At 41.6% G+C, this 16,407-nt stretch overlaps 1 protein-coding gene across 1 annotated transcript in view; it reads right to left on the bottom strand.

Moving 5' to 3' along the window:
- LOC128689867 (probable glutamate receptor) overlaps positions 1–15,986 on the bottom strand; it is a 28,062-nt gene extending 12,076 nt beyond the window's left edge. Inside the window, exons 1-9 of the mRNA XM_070087692.1 lie at positions 15,886–15,986; positions 14,279–14,369; positions 13,674–13,832; positions 12,443–12,590; positions 11,679–11,896; positions 9,024–9,175; positions 8,726–8,836; positions 8,331–8,491; positions 4,613–4,701 (exon numbers count right to left, since the gene is read on the bottom strand). Of these exons, the coding sequence (XP_069943793.1) occupies positions 4,613–4,701; positions 8,331–8,491; positions 8,726–8,836; positions 9,024–9,175; positions 11,679–11,896; positions 12,443–12,590; positions 13,674–13,832; positions 14,279–14,369; positions 15,886–15,929 (1,173 nt within the window). The 5' untranslated portion in view covers positions 15,930–15,986. The remainder of the gene's footprint in view (positions 1–4,612; positions 4,702–8,330; positions 8,492–8,725; positions 8,837–9,023; positions 9,176–11,678; positions 11,897–12,442; positions 12,591–13,673; positions 13,833–14,278; positions 14,370–15,885) is intronic.
- Positions 15,987–16,407: the final 421 nt, after the last annotated feature.

The following is a 16,407-nucleotide window of genomic DNA, read 5'->3' as shown; positions in this document are numbered from 1 at the left end:
TTATCTGGTTGATGTGTGCTTCCGGAGACATGCTCAGTGTTATACTCGCCCCAAGATCTTTCTCCTTGAGCGAGGTTTGTAGTCTTTGGCCACCTAGCCTATACTCCGTCTGCGGTCTTCTGTACCCTTCCCCTATCTTCATGACTTTGCATTTGGCGGGGTTAAATTCGAGAAGCCAGTTGCTGGACCAGGTGTCCAGTCTGTCCAGGTCTCTGTAGTCCTGCCTGATCCTCATCTGATTTAATTCTCTTCATTAACTTCACATCGTCTGCAAACAGGGACACTTCTGAGTCTAACCCTTCCATCACGTCGTTCACATATACCAAAAATAACACTGGTCCTAGGGCCGACCCCTGTGGGACCCCACTGGTCCTAGGGCCGACCCCTGTGGGACCCCGCTCGTCAAAGGTGCCCACTGTGATACCTCATCACGTACCATGACTCGTTGTTGCCTCCCTGTCAGGTATTCTCTGATCCATTGGAGTGCCCTTCCTGTTATATGCGCCTGATCCTCTAGCTTCTGTGCTAATCTCTTGTGAGGAACTGTGTCAAAGGCCTTCTTGCAGCCCAAGAAGATGCAATCAACCCACCCCTCTCTCTCGTGTCTTACTTCTGTTACTTTATCATAAAACTCCAGAAGCTTTGTGACACAGGATTTGCCTTCCATGAATCCATGCTCGTTTGCGTTTATGCTCTTGTTCCGTTCCAGGTGCTCCACCACTCTCCTCCTGATAATCTTCTCCATAACTTTGCATACTATACACGTCAGTGACACAGGTCTATAGTTTAGTGTCTCTTTTCTGTCTCCTTTTTTCAAAATGGGAACTACATTTGCCATCTTCCATACCTCAGGTAGTTGCCCAGCTTCCAGGGATGTGTTGAAGATTGTGGTAAGTGGCACACACAGCATATCCGCTCCCTCTCTATGGACCCACAAGGAGATGTTGTCCGGTCCCATTGCCTTCGAGGTATCGATGTCCCTTAGCAGCTTTTTCACCTCCTCCTCATTTGTATGTATGTCATCCAACACTTGTTGGTATATTCCTTGCTGGTGTCCCCCTCTGTTCTGTCCCCTGAGAGGACTTCCTGTCTCCACTGTAAATACTTCTTTAAATCTCATACTGAGCCCCTCATATACTTCTTGATCATTTGTTGTGAGTTGCCCACCTTCTTTCCTCAGCCTTATCACCTGGTTTTTGACTGTTGTCTTCCTCCTAATGTGGCTATACAGCAGTTTTGGATCAGACTTGACTTTCGATGCTATGCCGTTTTTGTACTGTTGCTGGGCCTCCCTCCTTATCTGTGCATACTCGTTTCTGGCTCTTCTACTAATGTCCTTATTTTCCTGGGTACTTTGCCTCCTGTACCTTTTCCATTCTCTGATGCACTTAGTTTTTGCCTCCCTACACCTTTGGGTAAACCAAGGATTCGCTTTGGTCTTCCTATTATTTCTATTTCCCTTGGGAACAAACTTTTCCTCTGCCTCCTTGCACTTTGTTGTTACATATTCCATCATTTCGTTTACTGATTTTCCTACCAGTTCTCTGTCCCACTGAACCTCCTGCAGGAAGTTCCTCATACCTGTGTAGTCCCCCTTTTATAGTTTGGCTTTTTCCATTCAATTTCTGTTACCTTCTCCACTTGTAACTCTACTATATAATCAAAACTCAGAACTACGTGATCGTTAGCTCCAATGGGCCTCTCGTAAGTGATGTCCTCAATGTCTGAACTGCTCAGGGTGAACATAAGATCCATTCTTGCTGGCTCATCCTCCCCTCTCTCCCTGGTAGTGTCCCTGACATGTTGATGCATGAGGTTTTCAAGTACCACATCCATCATCTTGGCTCTCCATGTTTCGGGACCCCCCATGTGGCTCCAGGTGTTCCCAGTCGATCTCCCTGTGGTTGAAATCGCCCATTACCAGTAACTTTGCTCTGCTCAAGTGACCTCTTCTTGCCACCTCAGCCAGTGTGTCCACCATCGCTCTGTTGTTTCCTTTGTACTCCACTCTTGGCCTCCTGCAGTTCTGTGGCGGGTTATACATCACTCCAATGATTACTTTATGTTCTCCAGACTGAATTGTACCTACTATGTAGTCCCTTTCTCCAATCATGTCCATGCCTTCCATTTCCACAAATCCCCATCAGTTTTTTATGAGCAGTGCAACCCCTCCTCCCCCTCTACTCCTTCTATCTTTCCTCAGGATCTGATGTCCCAGTGGGAAGATTGCATCTGTTACTGTCTCAGCGAGTTTCGTTTCTGTGACTGCTATGATGTCTGGGGATTTCTCGCTGATTCTTTCGTTCCACTCCTCATATTTATTCATTATTTCGTCCGTGTTTGTGTATCAAACCTTCAGCTTCTTTTCTATCACTGTGGTCCTGGGAGAATATTAAGGTTTGGGGAGTGAGAGTCTTGGTGGGGGCCTATGGGGGGCTGTGGGGCGGGTGGGGTTTGTGATGAGGGGGGTTGGGTCAGAATGCCCATAGGGGGCAGCTGCTGGGGTGAGGTTTGTGATGTGGGGGTTGGTGGCAGAGGGAACAGTGTGTGGGTTCTGGTTTAGATTGCTCAGTTGTGTTGGGATTGTCGTGGTTGGAGTCCTTCTGCGGGAGTTTCTGCAGGGTGTTTACCCTTCTTCCTGTGTCTGGGTCCTGCTCATCTTCATCATTGCCTCTCGTTCCTCCTTGCGTCTCTGTACCCTCTCTTTCAGTGTAGTCCTTTGTTCTTGTGTTCTGTCGCGATTGAGGTATACTCTCTGGTACCCCGGTTTGTCCCTCAGTCATGCTTTCTCTTGCAGGATCCTGGTTCGAGCTGATTCTTCCTTGAAAATTACTTTGACAGGCCATTTCCTTCCAATCGCAAACCACCCAATTCTCCGAAAATTTGTCACCTGGGTCATATTGCCCTCACCTATTGTTTTCATGATGCCTTCAATCATGTTTTCCTCCTCCTGCTTTACTTCTTCGAAGCTGTCCCCTTTGGCTTCTTGGAGCCCATAGACAAAAACTGACCTCTCCCTTTCCTCCTCCCACTGAGTCTCCACTTACATCCTCTGAGGTGTTTTAGTTCCTTCCATTCAAATGTTCTTGCCTTCAATCCCTGTCATTGCTGAAACTTCTATGCTCAGTCTTTCATGATCAGCTGTTCCTTGCTACTGCAGTTGGCTGTTAGAGTCTCTGCATATAACATACCTTCATTGTCTTCAGACCTGTCATTTGATCTTAGAGTGCACCTTATCTTTTCCCTGGCCCCACGTGGGTCTGATAGGGCCTTCACGTATGGCACATCTCCTTTGTTTCTTACCATCCCCTTGTCTGTGCCTGACATAGAATTTCCTGATGTCACATCTAAATTATCATTTGTCTCTCTAATCTGTTTTAGGTTTTTTAGTTTCTCTTCTAAGCACTGTATCCTAGCTTCTGCTGGTAAGACTTGTAGCTCCCACTTCCTGCACTCTTCAGCTATCCTCTCCTCTATTATCTTGCCAAGCTCTTCTATCTTCCTTCCCCCACTTTTCCTCCCTTTTTTGGAGATCTGACTCCCAATCTTTCCTCCCTGGTTGGTACACCAGATCTCTGATGTGTGTGTGTGTGTGTGTGTGTGGTGTGTGTGTGTGTGTGTGTGTGTGTGTGTGTGTGTGTGTGTGTGTGTGTGTGTGTGTGTGTGTGTGTGTGTGTGTATGTGTGTGTGTGTGTGTACTCACCTAATTGTACTCACCTAATTGTAGTTGCAGGGGTCGAGACTCGGCTCCTGGCCCTGCTTCTTCACTGAACACTACTAAGTCTTCTCTCTCCCTGCTCCATGAGCTTTATCATATCTCGTCTTAAAGCTATGTATGGTTTCTGCCTCCACTACATCACTTGTTAGGCTATTCTACTTCCTGACAACTTTATAACTGTAGAAATACTTCCTAACTTCCCTATGACTCGTCTGAGTCTTCAGCTTCCAATTGTGACCCCTTGTTTCTGTGTACCCTCTCTGGAACAACCTGTCTCTGTCTACCTAATCTATTCCATGCAGTATTTTGTATGTCGTTATCATGTTTCCCCTGACCCGCCTGTCCTCCAATGTCGTCAGTCCGATTTCCTAGGACATACTCTCTCTAATTTCTTGACGTGTTTGACCAGGTGTGGGTTCCAAACTGGTGCTGCGTACTCCAGTAAGGGCCTAACGTACAGTGTATAATGTCTTGAACGATTCTTTACTGAGGTCCCGGAATGCTATTCTCAGGTTTGCCAAGTGCCCATATGCCGCAGCAGTTATCTGGTTAATGTGTGCTTCTGGCGATGCACTCGGTATTATACTCATTTCTAGATCTTTCTCCTTTAGTGAGGTTTGAAGTTTTTGGCCTCCTAGCCTATACTCTGTCTGCAGTCTTCTTTGCCCTTCTCCGATCTTCATGACTTTGCATTTGGCGGGGTTAAATTCTAGGAACCAGTTGCTGGACCACGTGTGTGTATCTGTGTGTGTGTGTGTGTGTGTGTGTGTGTGTGTGTGTGTGTGTGTGTGTGTGTGTGTGTGTGTGTGTGTGTGTGTGTGTGTGTGTGTGTGTGTGGTGTGTGTGTGTTTGTGTGTGTGAAGAATTGGGGTATTTGGGAAATGCGAGACAAACCTCGGTATTCTTTGAGTACTTATGGTCACCGCAACATAAATACCACACAGCGACCTCTCCAAGGAAGACTACGAGACTCACAGTCAGTCCTGCAAGGCGAGACAATATATATGAGTCTAATGGTGATTTTTATTTATAGCACCAAGCTCGGTGTATTACAAACATTATTATTATTATTATTATTATTAAATATTAGCCGGTATTCTCCCGGCCCGGGCCTTTTCCAAGTGGTGGCCCGGCCTTGGCTCCCTCTTTAGGGAGTGTCTGAGACCTAAGTCTCCCATGGGAGGAGGCACAAGTACCTCCTCATCTTTGGGACCAACTGTCCCCAGGCCTAGCCACAAGCTAGGCCTCTCTGGTCTGCCATCCCCGCCCCAAGGGGGCAAATGGGAATGACAGTCTTATGAGCTAAAGGCTCGGGCTCAGGCACCTACCCTACCCTAGAAGGGTTAGGCATGGTGTCGATGTACAAACATTCTATAAATATATCCTATAATCGTCTCATCGTTTTCTATATGCTCCTTTTTGCAACCAGTATATTGAATATATAAGTTATGAAACTTGAGTTAAATGAAATTGTTTGTGTTAAAATATTAATTAAGATCAGGCCCTATCTGCATGAAAATTTTTCGACTTTTTTATTTGTCGAGCGATTACGTTCATTTTTGGTGTACTGTTAGAAGCTTGTCGACCATGTTTTGATGAAGTATCAATACGATCGGCCAAAAAGCAAATGAAAAAGGCATTCCATCGTCCATCATCGTACGAGTACCAATTCTGTGATAAACCTTTTCTTCATTCTAAAAAAAAAAAAAAAAAAAAAAATACGGTTTATAAGTTGTTTGACATTTAGAAAAATATCGTCCTTTTGACCCCACAGAAATCTGAAAATATTTGGGATACTCCGGAAAGGTACACGTAATCTTGTAAAGCAACCATTCTTTTATGTTTGTTGTGGAAATCGCTTCAATTCGTTCATTAATAATGATGGATTCCCCTAAAATAGGTAAATAACTTACTTATCTGATAATGGCCGATACGCGCCCATGCCCAGGTACTCGGGGAAATATTTTTTCCTTCGAAAATTTCGCTTTCTTTTCACTTTTCTCGTAACCTACGAATGTCTATTACAGTTAACCCTCGTCTAGGTCCGTTTTCTCTCATAATAATGACGAGAGAACAAGTATAAGCCTTGCGGTGGGTTCGTCTATAAAGTCCCTTTCCCATCAGACTTCACATTTTGCTAGATATTATTTGTTCTGGCGTAGTTTTTATATTTCTATGCTATTAATATGTCGCCTTATGTCATAATAAATCAATTGTGATAGGTATATAAGCCTTATTATTGATATTAGCGTAAGAATAGTACATTTTATTGGCAGCTGTGTCTTGGCCGAGACAACGTAATTTATGCCTTGTCAACACTTCCTCCCAGACACTGTTCCTGATTGGCTCTCAGACTATTTCTCCCACTCTGCTATGATCTCGAATGGTGAATTATTATAAGATAAGATAAGATTTCGTTCGGATTTTTAACCCCGGAGGGTTAGCCACCCAGGATAACCCAAGAAAGTCAGTGCGTCATCGAGGACTGTCTAACTTATTTCCATTGGGGTCCTTAATCTTGTCCCCCAGGATGCGACCCACACCAGTCGACTAACACCCAGGTACCTATTTGCTGCTAGGTGAACAGGACAACAGGTGTAAGGAAACGTGTCGAAATGTTTCCACCCGCCGGGAATCGAACCCGGGCCCTCCGTGTGTGAAGCGGGAGCTTTAGCCACCAGAATAAGATAAGATTAGATAAGATAAGATTAGATTTCGTTCGGATTTTTAACACCGGAGGGTTAGCCGCCTAGGATAACCCAAGAAAATCATAGAGGACTGTCTGTCTGATTTGGGGGCTCCACCCTTATAATTTCCAGTGTGGTCCTCAAGCTTGTCCCTCAGAATGCGACCCACACCATCGACTAACACCCAGGTACCTATTTGCTGCTAGGTGAACAGGACAGCAGGTGTAAGGAAACGCGTCGACATGTTTCCACCCCGTCGGGAATCGAATCCGGGCCCTCCGTGTGTGAAGCCAGAGCTGTAGGGGAGGGGTAACAGGCGCCGCGAGCGAAAAAAATAAATTATGGAAATTGAGTTATTGGTATAGAAAAATAGCTTAACTTTCTGACAACACAATGGCACAAGACGTTTCTACAAGGAATTACATTCCCGCTCTTGGGAGGCAGGAGTCGGGAGAAAATTCTTCATTATTGCTTTAATATCAACTCTGCAGCTTATTTATCTATCAGAATTGATCTAATATGACATAATAAACACTACAAATGACATATAAATATGATATATTCTCTAGAATTAATAAAATAGGCCTTAATAAGGCGAGTGACTACCATGAATATTAGGAATAAAATTCTTTCCCCTCCATTCTATATCATCTTCTTTGGTCTTGAGTAAGAGAAAACGGTATTTCGGAGAGGATAACTACACTAGATCACCAGTAATCCCTGAAACAAACGCAATTTTCTCGAAAAAAACAAAAAAAATCCCGGGATGGGAGGAAGGCCGGCGTTCCAGACGATTATCTCTGAAGTAAGTTATTGACTTATTTGATGAAGACGAACCTTTATTATTGATTTAAATGAAATAATTTATTAACAAAAATCGTAAATCAACGATTGTTATAATTTCTGGTGAATGCAGAATAATTTTATTCGAAATATTTTGGGGGTTGTGTGGGAGTAAAGGGCCAGATATTGTGCAACATGTAAAAAACTTACCAACTTTATTTTTTTTGTAGACTAAAGATAAGATATTTACAGTGACTGCATCCACAGGAATATTGCATTATGATTTTTTTATGAGTACCAAGTCCCAAAACCACCTTTCGTAGTGCCACTAATTTACATCTTCGTGCCAAACGTAATCTTCAGTATATATATATATATATATATATATATATATATATATATATATATATATATATATATATATATATATATATATATATATATATATATATATATACACATATATATATATATATATATATATATATATATATATATATATATATATATATATATATATATATACATATATATATATATATATATATATATATATATATATATATATATATATATATATATATATATATATATATATATATATATATATATATATACATTTTTTTTCAGCCTTTTTGGGGCTATGTTATTCAAACTTACAGAGAATAAATTTCATGAACACTTCTTCATGTACACCTAAAAATAAAAGAAATCGGACGAGGAAAAAAAATCGACCCAAAGTGGTTAAAAATAAAATTGCTGCCGTGTTATCGCGCATGCTACGCCAGGCGCTGTCACCATACATATTATAAATGACTATAATTCCTTATAGGAGCATCATACAACGATGATAATTATACTAGGTTGTTGCTAGAAAGTTCAGCTATTTTTTAGTAAGATTAACTGAATTTTCGAATTTTTTCGATTTTTTTTCATTCCGCGCGCTGCACCGTTCAGAGGCTTCTTAAAACACATTGAAATTAATAACGCGTAAGGGTTTTGACGATTTAAGAAATTAGATTTATTTGTAATTTTAAATTTGGAATACTCCGATGAGTAGTAACAGTCTTAGAGGTGATTATTTTTTCAACAAACTAGAAGAAGAACCGTCAGAAACAAGGCCTCTAGAGGCCAGTGATTACCTCCAGCTAGCATGAGGAAGGAACCTTCCAGGACTTCGATGTTGAGAGGAGCGATGCCCTCCCCGCGGTCTGAGGTCGGTGGACGAAGACACTGGCTGGTGTTTGTGATCTGGTCTCCCAGCCACTTATACAGGATGCCAGACTCCTTCACCAAGGAGATGCTACAACAAACAGTTAAGATGTATGTCTTAGACATCGAGTTTTACAAAGAATACTTAATACCAAGCCATACATGTCTTAATAATCTGATTGCTATTAATTGATATTAACTTCTCTAAGTACTCCAAATATTAATCTAGAGTAGTGCGTGTACGCTGAAAAAATTATCGTTAAATGTCTATTAATATTTAGTTAAGCTTAGGTCAGAGATAGAAGAATACGTGTTGGATTCTCACAGATGGTTTGCAGGAGTCAGATAAGTGGAGTTGATCTTGAAGGCCACCGAGACGAGAGAGCTGATCAAGAAATTCTCTCTGGAGATGTACAAGTGACACTTGCCACTCGTGCTGCAAGTTTACAAAAAAAAAAAAATTGCAGAGGTAAAAGTTCGTGGACATTCACTCATTTTCTTTCTCTCTCAACTTCAAAAATCTCTCTTTAGAAAGCAAATAAAGCATTAAAACTACGTTACCATATTATAAAGATAAGACACAAAATGAATTGAGAACTCTGTCTTGCGAGGATTTATAATACCTGAAATCCCACGACATTGCCTTCTTCATGGAGGTTACGTCACACAAGGCAGCGAACTTCCCGTTGGCGATGTCTGCCCTTGCTGACCAGCAATCAGAAATGGTATCATACAGTCCTTTGAACACCTTCAATCGCACCCCGTCTTCAGCTTCCTTTTGGACACGTGAGATTACTAGTGAAAATGCTCTAAACCTGTGTAGGTTATTTAATGCAAAGAGTGATGGAGGCTTAATCCTCCGTCCCTTAAGGGTGAAACACACTGCCTAACTTATCATTTTAAGAACCGGAGAGATACGATAAATTCTGTAACGTGGAAGAAACCTGTTTTACAATACACAAAGAACTCAGAAATAGGAGAGAGGAGCTTGTAAATGGTCCATGTCGGACCGAAACGTCATCAGCTCCCCTCTCCTATGTGTGGGTTATTTGTGTATTGTTCCAGTCATGGTATTGTGCTTTTTTGTTTTTTAAAAACCTGTTTTATAGGCTCTGTTGATTCATAAATTAATTTCTGGTTTAACGCTGACTGATGAATACATTTCCTTGTTGTTCCTGAAATAACCTTCAGGATACCTGCAAATTCTATCCTGAAACTCAACAATGAAGATGTAGAGTAAATGACTTATTTTTCTGTCACCTGGGATAGCATGAACGAAAATTCACAGCTTTTCAGAAAGACCATATAGTGCGATCCTGACCCAATATATCGTCTCAGTGTAAGTATGCCTGTGTATGCTTTGGCAAATAAACATAACAGCTTCTGTTTAACAGTTGTCTAGTTTGAGAAGAGAAAACCAGGACTTATCATTTCTTGGTTCTTCGGAAAGACGGTTTTAGCACGTTTTGTTTTTAATTTTTGTTTTTTCGGAGTTAAAACATGTCCCCATCCGCTTGTTTGGTACTAAACTTACGGCCTTCAGAACAACGTAGAAATATAAATTTAATTAGATGGCAATAAACATGGTGTTTCAAAGATATGGACCTGATCGTGAGATATATTGCTTTGAAATTTGGGTCCATCTTTCTGAAACACCCTGTATTTTTTAATTCAGTCTTGCTACGATTGGCTTTTCGTTCATAAATGAATTCTCACCGGCTTGTACAAAGCATATTTTTATTTAATGTTCCGCCTTCATGATTTTCATCATAAATTACATAAGAAAGGCGTAAATAATATTTATTAAATGGCACTGAAACTTGAGATTTAATAGAAATAAATATAAAATATAATTTTGGAGGAACTATCTTGTAGCGGATAGACCTGACGTCATCAGTGACAACACATGACGTCATCAGTGACAACACATGACGTCATCAGTGGCAGCACATGTCATCAATGATAACGCATGACATCATCAGTGACAATACATGACGACATCAGTGACAACACATGACGTCTTCAGAGAGAACACAGTATGTGTACATTCAAAATTACACATGGTATGTACACCAAAAAGTATTTGTCTCTCAGTGTCTATCCACTGGTGGTGATTAAGTTTCACGCAGCCTTAATGACCCTCATGCAGTCGATTGATCTTAAATCCCCTTAACCAATCAACCAACCAACCATTTCTAGGTAATATACACAACGTAAATGTGCTAAAAATTCTGAGAGTTTATTTTAATCCCTATTTTGGAGATACAGGTATCCTTGGCTAATGGTGAATAGGATGCAGGGAGCCTGACTGATATTTTGCGCAGTAGATAGGCTCTAAACTCAATTAATCAGGCAACCAACCATTGCGTTGCTGTTTCACTGATCAATGACTAAAAGGGAACAAGCACCACTCTACCACTTGAGTAATGACTCCTGAAAACAACATCAGGAGAGTAAATAAATACAGCTTCCTACTCTTTGGCTCTACCATGTAGAATTCTTTGTTTTGAGACCTAATCAACGCTTCACTGTCAGGACACTCCTCACAAAGTTAATTCTTTAGTTTAGATAGGTCTGTTGCTCGTATGCATAAATTTTATTCTAGTTAAGTTTGTTAGCGGCCATACCCCCGGCCGGGATTGAACCCGCGGTCATAGAGTCTCAAAACTCCAGCCCGTCGCGTTAGCCACTAGACCAGCTAGCCACAATAAGATTCATCCAACTAGGTATATTTCTACACCATAGGAAGGTTAGCACAGGCACAGGCCTGTGCTAACCTTCCTATGGTGTAGAAATATACCTAGTTGGATGAATCTTATTGTGGCTAGCTGGTCTAGTGGCTAACGCGACGGGCTGGAGTTTTGAGACTCTATGACCGCGGGTTCAATCCCGGCCGGGGGTATGGTTTATTTGCAATCGTGTCATTACGATTTCTTGAGTCGAGTCTTGTTAGCGGCTCCAGTGAGGTAGATGTGTTTGCTTGAACTCTTATGTTACTTATCTAGTTTTCAGAACTCAAGAGTAAGTTGGAGAGATGTTTTGTCACATGCTCTGGATATTACCTGGAAGTATTATTAGTAAAGTAACGAACACTAGTTAGTGGGAATAAAGAAACCCACCTGGAGACAAATTAAACCAAAAAATGAAGGGGGACCAGTATATTTCAACCTCTAACTGCTGAAGAAAACCTCGGAGGATAGAAGTCCAAATATACAACCCCTTCTTCAATTATTCTTTTCATTTAGGTTTGTGTGTTGAGTTTTCTATGTTTCAGTTACCTTGAAATATTGATACATCATAGAACCAGCCTCAACGACCCAGGGCAATTTCTCCTGAGCCACCAGATCCTCAAGAGAATCTATAGGGACGGTGACCCGAGGCACCGTCAGCATGGCTGTCAGGATCCCGCTGTAGGAAGTGGTAAACACCAAGGATGCCAGGAGCCAACTAATCACTATGAGGCGACTCCCGTCCGTAATGGGCAGCCACAATGAGCCTGTAGAAAGAATGGATGGAATGAAGCTAGCGTGGTTTGAGGATATCAGTGGACGTCTCTAAAAATACATACTGATATGGATGCTTGGATCTGGAAGTTCACTAGGAGACAAACATGTCTTTCTTGACACCAATATATTTTGAATAAATAAATAAATAAATAAATAAATAAATGAATACACACACACACACACACACACACACACATATATATATATATATATATATATATATATATATATATATATATATATATATATATATATATATATATATATATATATATATATATATATATATATATATATATATATATATATATATATATATATATATATATATATATATTGTTTACTTGTTAATGAACTGAGAAAAATCCGTTACCTTAATACTAGGGCAGGTGAACATTACAATTATTACCCGAGTAGGTGACTATTACATTCATTGCCTGGGGGAGGTGAATATACGATTTACTACCTGGACAGGTGATTATATACAATTTGTATGACCTATCGAAATCTACGTAAAAGAAACAGGTGTGGCTCACTCTCTAGTGTGAGGACTTTAAGAGCCCACATAGCCGCCTTAACGAAGATGTTTCGGGTGCTGCAGTTGTTTAGCTTGTCCTCTGCCCATACCAGCAGTGTCACGGCACCAGTCACACTCACTAGACTCAAGAGCATCAACAGCCATACCTGCAACATATTTAAGGTTAATAATAGTCAACGTCAGCTTGCCTCATACGACGGTCAGGTGATGCATATAAACTGTACTCACCTGTGTTTACAGAAGTGCTGTATATAAACTGTACTCACCTGTATTTACAGAGGTAATGTATATAAACTGTACTCACCTGTATTTACAGAGATAATGTATATAAAATATACTCGTGTTTACAGAGATGATATTTACCTGGAGTTTACCTGGAGGGTATTCCGGGGATCAACTCCCCCGCTCCCCAGTCCACGATCAGGCCTACTGGTGGATCAGGGCCTGATCAACCAGGCTGTAAACCACAGCTCGGCTGATCCGGCACCGATTTTAAGTATCTGTCCAGCTCCCTCTTGTGTTTACAGTGATGATGTATATAAACTGTTCTCACTTTTGCTTACAGAGATGATGCATATAAACAGTACTCATCTGTATATACAAAGATTGAGTTTCAGCGCTTAGTCTTTCCCTCTCAGTCTATAACAGTCCAGTATGATTAACTGTATTTCGTGAGGCCTGATCATGGACCGGAATGCGGGGGCGCTGACCCCCGGAACACCCTCAAGATATACTCCTCCAGGTATAGGAGAGGAGGAATGCCCGTGGTTCCTCGTTATCATCATTATTATTATAATTTTTCGATTTTTTCCCATAAAGCAACCCTCTAAATAGTCCATAAACATCCTGTTACCTTTCTGTATGTTTCGACCCTCTACTGGGATTCTCATCAGCAAAGGATACCTATATACATGTAGCTTCAGTTTCCATTGCTGTCTCATTGTCTTTATGTCGGATACCTTTCAACACCGACAGCTGTTAATTGCACTTTTATAATCATTATATTTAAAATAATAGCAGTAATAATTATGATGATGACAATACTACTACTACTACTACTACTACTACTACTACTACTACTACTACTACTACTACTACTACTACTACTATTACTACTACTACTACTACTACTACTACTACTACTACTAATAATAATAATAATAATAATAATAATAATAATAATAATTACAAAAATTCCATGAGTTTTCTTTCCCTTTCCACTCTGGTACCTCCATAGCGTAGGGTTTAACGAAGCCAGTGAGATCATTGTAGAGAGTAGGACGGATGGTGATGATGGCAGCGTTCTCGGTGTGGAAGGACGTAGAGAAGTCACACACTGTCTCGCGGAGGTCAGTCACCACGAAGGGGCCCACAGCGAACTCAACTTCCTGGCGGCGCAAGAAAGCTCTATGATTCTCGTGAAACCTCAAGTTTTATCCACAATAACTGGTGCTGGTGTAGGCGTTTAAGAGGTGAACACGATTAATATTATTATCAGGGGGAAGTGTTATACTCCTAAGTCACACTGATCACAGGAAATTCTTGGGAGGCTTTGGGAAAAGTTTGGAAAATGGGTGGGTGGGAATGTTCGGTTTAGAGAAAGATTTGCCTAGTTTGGGTCAGTAGGCCTACTGTAGTGTTCCTCCATTCTTATGTTCTAGAAAAAAATGGGTAGCTCCAGTTTCTTGGATCAAAAGGAATTCCCCGGCATCAAAGGCACCTCCCATGCAGGGTGAAAGTAAAGCGATCATTAACAGAGACGAGTAATGAATATGACAGGTGCCAGGAAGAGAAGATGCCCCTATCTCATTTGGATGCACAAGTATTCACCCACCTGTCTCTGCAGCATCCCCAGCATCCCGGTCCAAGATCCGTCTGCCTCAGGGGCGCCCCACAGGCTGTCTGGGGGCCGGATCAGTTCGTATCTTTTCAGACAATGAGGAGAAAATATAGCCAGGATTATTTGATTTGAAGGTCAGTTTTTACTTTGTGTTTATTATTTTGTAATTGTTCCTTCGTTTGTCTCTCGTATCACGAATAAAATTTATAATAAATATAATAATAAAAATAAAAGATTTAAAAATTGGTAGTACAGACCATGAGTGTGTACATGCAGACCATGAGTGTGTACATGCAGACCATGAGTGTGTACATGCAGACCATGAGTGTGTACATGCAGACCATGAGTGTGTACATGCAGACCATGAGTGTGTACATGCAGACCATGAGTGTGTACATGCAGACCATGAGTGTGTACATGCAGACCATGAGCGTGTACATGCAGACCACCAGTGTGTACATGCAGACCATGAGCGTGTACATGCAGACCATGAGTGTGTACATGCAGACCATGAGTGTGTACATGCAGACCATGAGCGTGTACATGCAGACCATGAGTGTGTACATGCAGACCATGAGTGTGTACATGCAGACCATCAGTGTGTACATGCAGACCATGAGTGTGTACATGCAGACCATGAGTGTGTACATGCAGACCATGAGCGTGTACATGCAGACCATGAGTGTGTACATGCAGACCATGAGTGTGTACATGCAGACCATGAGTGTGTACATGCAGACCATGAGCGTGTACATGCAGACCATGAGTGTGTACATGCAGACCATGAGTGTGTACATGCAGACCATGAGTGTGTACATGCAGACCATGAGCGTGTACATGCAGACCATGAGTGTGTATATGCAGACCATGAGCGTGTACATGCAGACCATGAGTGTGTACATGCAGACCATGAGTGTGTACATGCAGACCATGAGTGTGTACATGCAGACCATGAGTGTGTACATGCAGACCATGAGTGTGTACATGCAGACCACCAGTGTGTACATGCAGACCATGAGTGTGTACATGCAGACCATGAGTGTGTACATGCAGACCATCAGTGTGTACATGCAGGCCATCAGTGTGTACATGCAGACCATGAGTGTGTACATGCAGACCATGAGCGTGTACATGCAGACCATGAGTGTGTACATGCAGACCATGAGTGTGTACATGCAGACCATGAGCGTGTACATGCAGACCATGAGTGTGTACATGCAGACCATGAGTGTGTACATGCAGACCATCAGTGTGTACATGCAGACCATGAGTATGTACATGCAGACCATGAGTGTGTACATGCAGACCATGAGTGTGTACATGCAGACCATGAGTGTGTACATGCAGACCATGAGTGTGTACATGCAGACCATCAGTGTGTACATGCAGACCATGAGCGTGTACATGCAGACCATGAGCGTGTACATGCAGACCATCAGTGTGTACATGCGGACCATGAGCGTGTACATGCAGACCATGAGCGTGTACAGACCGTGAACGTGTACATGAGGCCTGTATCTATATAAGGGACGGTAAGTGTGTACATAGTGTATACATACAGACCGTGAGTGTTTACATACAGACTGTAAGTGTGTCCTTACTCGAAGTTCATCTTGTCAGCGAAGATATCCAGAAGTTCAGACATGGGTCCCTTGATCCTGACTCTCCCGTCCTCCTGAACGTCTATCTTGGTCCAAGGTACCCACTGAGAGAGAGAGAGAGAGAGAGAGAGAGAGAGAGAGAGAGAGAGAGAGAGAGAGAGAGAGAAGAGAAGAGACAGACAGACAGACAGACAAAGATTATAAAAAATCAAGGTGGTTAAACGAATATTTTTAATTATAAAACAAAAATTTATACGCTAATTTCATGCATACACCAGGATGATGAACACATATTCTCGCACTTTTAAGCAGAGGTGTCGTTTGCCACTTGCAAAGATGAACACAAACATGTATACTAATTCTATCTTATGTAGCATTGTAGACTAGTTTTACTCGGCCCGAGGTGTGTGTGTGTGTGTGTGTGTGTGTGTGTGTGTGTGTGTGTGTGTGTGTGTGTGTGTGTGTGTAAGAAACAAGGACAGTGTAGCCACTTGTTACACAATTTCCGATTGCAATGCTTTG

The sequence above is a fragment of the Cherax quadricarinatus genome, chromosome 22 (assembly GCF_038502225.1).
Source record: "Cherax quadricarinatus isolate ZL_2023a chromosome 22, ASM3850222v1, whole genome shotgun sequence".
In the NCBI taxonomy this organism is placed as follows: Eukaryota; Metazoa; Arthropoda; class Malacostraca; order Decapoda; family Parastacidae; genus Cherax; species Cherax quadricarinatus.
This window is presented reverse-complemented; position numbering and strand designations above follow the sequence as displayed.